The sequence below is a fragment of the Microtus ochrogaster genome, unplaced genomic scaffold, assembly GCF_000317375.1.
Source record: "Microtus ochrogaster isolate Prairie Vole_2 unplaced genomic scaffold, MicOch1.0 UNK108, whole genome shotgun sequence".
NCBI classification, from domain to species: Eukaryota; Metazoa; Chordata; class Mammalia; order Rodentia; family Cricetidae; genus Microtus; species Microtus ochrogaster.
Genome location: NW_004949206.1, coordinates 95702 through 100816, shown reverse-complemented (window position 1 = coordinate 100816; position 5115 = coordinate 95702). Strand labels below are relative to the sequence as shown.

The 5115-nt window shown below is 45.8% G+C and overlaps 1 protein-coding gene across 2 annotated transcripts in view; it reads right to left on the bottom strand.

Annotated features, from left to right (window-relative positions):
• The window catches only part of Tfpt (TCF3 fusion partner), a 16238-nt gene that overhangs the window by 5897 nt on the left and 5226 nt on the right, over positions 1-5115 (bottom strand). For both annotated transcript variants that reach the window (XM_005371397.2, XM_005371396.2), the window contains exon 3: positions 3894-3964. In XM_005371397.2, the coding sequence (XP_005371454.1) occupies positions 3894-3964 (71 nt within the window). The remainder of the gene's footprint in view (positions 1-3893; positions 3965-5115) is intronic.

The following is a 5115-nucleotide window of genomic DNA, read 5'->3' as shown; positions in this document are numbered from 1 at the left end:
TTCAGTAATGTAGCAGGATACACGATTAACTCAAAGAAAATCGGTAGCCCTCTTATATACAAATGATAAAAGATCTGAGAAAGAAATCAGGAAAACAACACCCTTCACAATAGCCACAAACAATATAGAATATATTGGAGTAATTCTATCCAAGCAAATAAAAGGCCTGTATGACAAGAACTTCAAGTCTTTGAAGAAAGAAAGATATCAGAAGATGAAAAAAATCTCCCATGCTTATGGATAGCTAGGATTAGCATAGTAAAAATGGCCATCTTACCAAAAGCTATCTACAGATTCCACGTAATCCCCATCAAAATTCCAGTACAACTCTTTACAGACCATGAAAGAACAATACTCAACTTCATATGGAAAAACAAGAAACCAAGGATAGCTAAAACAGTCATGGACAATAAAAGAACTTCTGGAGGCATTACCATCTCTGATGAAGATCTACTACAGAGTTACAGCAATAAACAGTGCACAGTATTGGCATAAAAAACAGACACATCCATCATTGGACTCAAATCAAAGACCCAGACATAAATCCACACAACTATGGACAGCTGAATTTTGACAAAGAAGCCAAAAGTATACAATGGAGAAAAGAAAGCATCTTCCACAAATGGTGCTGGCATAACTGGAGAGTGGCATATAGAAGAATGCAGATAGATCCCTATCTCTCATCCTGCACAAAACTCAGGTCCAAGTGGATCAAAGATGGCAACATAAATCCAGTTACATCAAACCTGATAGAAAAGAAAGTGGTAAACTTGAACACATTGGCAGACCATTTCCTAAATATAACACCGGGAGCACAGATTGACAATTAATAAATGGGACCTTATGAAACTGAAAAGTTTCTTTAAGGCAAAGGACACCATCAATAGGACAAAAAGGCAGCCTACAGAATGTGAAAAGATCTTTACCAACCCCACATTGGACAGAGGGCTAATCTCTAAAATGTATAAAGAATTCAAGAAATTAGACATCAAAAAAAACCCAAATAATCCAATTTAAAAATGAGATACAGATCTAAACAGAGAATTCTCAACAGAAGAATCTCAACTGGCTAAGAAACCTTAAAGAAATGTTCAACATTCATAGCTATCAGGGAAATGCAAATTAAAATGACTCTGAGATCTTACACCTATCAGAATGGGTAAGATCAAAAATACAAGTGACAGATTCTGTTGGAGAGGATACAAAGCAAGGGGAACATGCCTCCATGGCGGGAGTGCGAATGTGCTCGGCTACTTTGGAAATCAATATGGCAGTTTCTCAGGAAATTGGGAATCAATCTACCTCAAGACCCGGCTATATCACTCTTGGGCATATACCAAAGGATGCCCAATCATACCACAAGGAACTTGCTCAGCTATGCTTATAGCAGCATTATTCGTAATAGCCAGAACCTGGAAATGGCCTAGATGCCCCTCAACCGAAGAATGGATAAAGAAAATGTAGTACATTTACACATTATACAATGGAGTATTATTATTCAACTGTAAGAACAATGACATCAGAAATTTGAAGGTAAATAGATGGAACTAGAAAAAAATCATTCTGAGTGAAGTAACACAGACCCAGAAAGACAAACATGGTACATATTCACTCATACGTGGATATTAGCTGTAAAGTAAAGATAACCAAGCTACAAACCACAGACCCAGAGAGGCTAGGTAGCAAGGAGGGCTCAAGGGGGATGCATGGATCTCCCTGGGAGTGGGAAATAGAAGATATTTCATGGGCGGATTGAGGGAGGGTGGGGATGGGAACATGAGGGATAAGGTTGGGGGGATGGATGGGGAAGTACTGAAAGAGAAGAGTGGAAAGGAGGGGCGTTCCGGGATCAGGTAGAAACCTGGCATAAGGGTAGCTCCCAGGAATCTACAAGGATGATCCCAGCTAAAACTCCTAGCAATGGTGGATATGGAGCCTGAACTGGCCATCTCTTGTGAACAGCCACGATTGGGACACCAACCCAGTCACATAGCCCTTGATCTACAGTTTGTCCTGCCTATGGGATGTGCTGGGGTGACGGTGGTGTAGAGGGAGTGGCCAACCAATGACTAGTCCACCCTGAGACCAATTCCAGGAGAGTAGGCCCACCCCGACACTGCCTGGATCCAGAGGCTGAATGACCCGGAGACCTAGAATAGAAACAAACATGATTGGAGGGGAAAAAAATGTCAATGTAATGATGCCTAACAATATTCTGCCATACTCATGGCTTGGTGCCTAGCCCAGTTGCCATCAGAGAGGCTTCATCCAGCAACTGATGAAAACAGAGACAGAGACCCTCAGCCAAACAATAGGCTGAGCTTGGGAAATCCTGCTGAAGAGAGGGTGGAAGGATTACAGGAGCCAGAGTGGTCAAGGACATCACAGGGAAACCCACAGAAACAACTAACCTGGGCTCAAGGAGCTCAGAGTCTGAATTGACAACCAGGAAGCCTGCATGGGACTGATCTAGATCCTCTACATATATGGGACAGTTGTGTAGCTTGGTCTTCTTGTGGGACTCCTAACAGTGGGAACAGGGGCTGTCCCTAACGCTTTGGCTGTCTCTAACTCTTTTGCTAGCTTCTGATATATTATTCCTCATACTGGGCTGCTTTGTCCAGCCTTAATACAAGGGGAGATGCTTAGTCATACTGCAACTCGATACGCCATGCTTTGTGGACATGAGAGGTCTGCCCTTTCTTAACCAGAAATGGAGGATGACTGGATGGTGGGGTTGAGGAGAGTAGGGCACAGGTACTGGGAGGGAAGGAAGAAGGGGAAACTGTGGTCAGGCTGTAAAATAAATGAATTTAAAATAATAATAATAATAAAGACAGAGAGATTGATCTCAGGGCCTTGCACATGCTAGGCAAGTGCTCTGCTGCTGGCCCACATGCCCAGCCCTTCCTGGGGTTGTAGACAGGTGCTCTACTAATGAGCCAAACCCCAGCCCTTTGCTGGAGGATTCTAGGCAAACACGTTATCACTTCTAAACCATTTCCCCAGCCCTCTTTTGTTCCTTTAAGTTTGATATCTTGTACGTGCCTGATGCCCAGAAGAGGGGAGTGGGGTCTCCTAGACTGGAGGTACAGCTGTGAGCTGCATGTGGGTGGTAGAAATTGAACCTGGATCCTCTACAGGAACAGTAAGTACTCTTAACCACCAAGCCACCTCTCCAGTCTGAAATTTTAAATCTTCTCAAATACGAGCAAAAATAGTCATCTGTAGCTAGCAGCTACAGCACTTGACAATGAATCCTGGGAGCTGAGCACTGGGTGACACATCAGCAGCGATGGCTGAGAAGGAACAGTCTAGGAGAACCATGACACCAGGAAGGTCTTCTAAAGGAGGGCCCACAGGGTCAAATGTGCCAAGCCGTGGAGCTGAGAAGAGCTGGGAGGACTTGTTCTCACAGAGCTCTGCACACAAGCTTGTTCCTGTGTCAGTGAAACACAGCAAGGAGGCTACTGGCTGCAGGGCTCACACCCTGCCTGTTCATGGTGTGATACCAGTGCCCAGCAGGAGTTAATGACCTGAGTTTGCCACAGTGAACTCTAGCTCAGGCCTCCTGCAGCCTCCTGATGCTGCTGCTACCATGGGAGTCGGAGTTCAGAGAAACAGCAAGTCAGCTCCGTGCTGCTTCCTTCCGGCTGTCCTGTCCACTTACATGGAGCAAACACTCTGTCCTACCCCTTACCCCAGCCCTAGGGCCAGCTCTTCTCTCCAAGACCCTATTCCATTTCTCCATTTATTGCATTCCGAGCCCTTAGCTTCAGCTTTGTCCCCGTGCCTTGTGAAGGCCAGGAAGACGAGAGATGGCACACAGGGTGAAAGATGGTGGGAACATGTGGGAACAGAGGTGCTGAGCCACAGAGCATGCACAATGGTACCTGCGCTCCTGCTGGAGTCTCCGGGTTATCCTTTGCACCTGATGGAGCCTGTTCAGGACTCGCTCATTCACCTGCAGGAAGGCAGAAGAAAATGGTTTGGATGAGAAATGTCCTCAAAGGCGCTGGCATTTGAGTACTTGGTTCCCAGTTGTTGGCACTATTTGGGGAGGTCTAGGAGGTGTGGCCATACTGGAGGAAGTACATCACTGGGGGGCAGGCTCTGAGGCTTCAAAAGCCTCACACCATTCCCAGCGCTGTTTCTCTGCTTTATGCTTGCTGTTCAAGAGGTGAGCCCTCAGCTTTCTGATGCCTTTGCTCTACCATTTCTACCTGAACCCTCTGGAACCCTAAGCCAAAACAAACTCTTCCTTAAGCCTTGGCCATGACATTTTATCACAGCAACAGAAAAGTGACTAAGTCAGACACCCAGACCAAGGGACTCCATCTACTCCTCCGTTCACTCATTCAGGGTTTCTAATGTCATGCCTTCCACGTACGTGGCTCAATGGAGACATTCTGAGGCCCAAGGCCCTACTTAATTTACTCCTTTCTCCTCTCCCCTCATTTTCCCCCAGTGCCAAGGGCTGGTGTAGCATGAATTAATACAAACCCAGAAACAGAAACTGGGGTTCAACCTGAAGGTCAGAAAACCAAAACAGCCAGCCACTGGCTCTTACCTCTACCTCCGTCTGAAATGGCGATCCTGACTCCAGGAACCTCAGAATGAGACTGTGTGTGAGAGTTGTCTCCTCCAGTCTTATATTCCCCTGTAGGGCTGGGATCAAAGGCGTGCACCACTACTGCCCAGTTTCTATGGCTACTGGGATAAAGGTGTGTGTCACCACTGCCTCGCCTGTAAGGCTGATCAGTGCAACTGTTTTACTCTCTGATCTTCAGACAAGCTTCATTTGTGAAAATACAAATTAAATATTGCTACAGGCTGGCATCCACCTTACTCCCAGAGCATACTCCAGGTCTAGGACTCTTCTTTCTACATTGTCTCTCTTCGATTTTGGTTCACATTTCCCCCACAGACAATTTTCAGTTAAAATGTCACCTACTTAGGCCTCCCACCAAATTGTGACACCACTTCCCCAGTTATCACACCAGAACCCTGGCCACACATTCACTGTCTGTCTGTCTATCTGTCTATACCCTGGCCACACATTCACTGTCTGTCTGTCTGTCTGTCTGTCTGTCTGTCTGTCTGTCTGTCTATCTA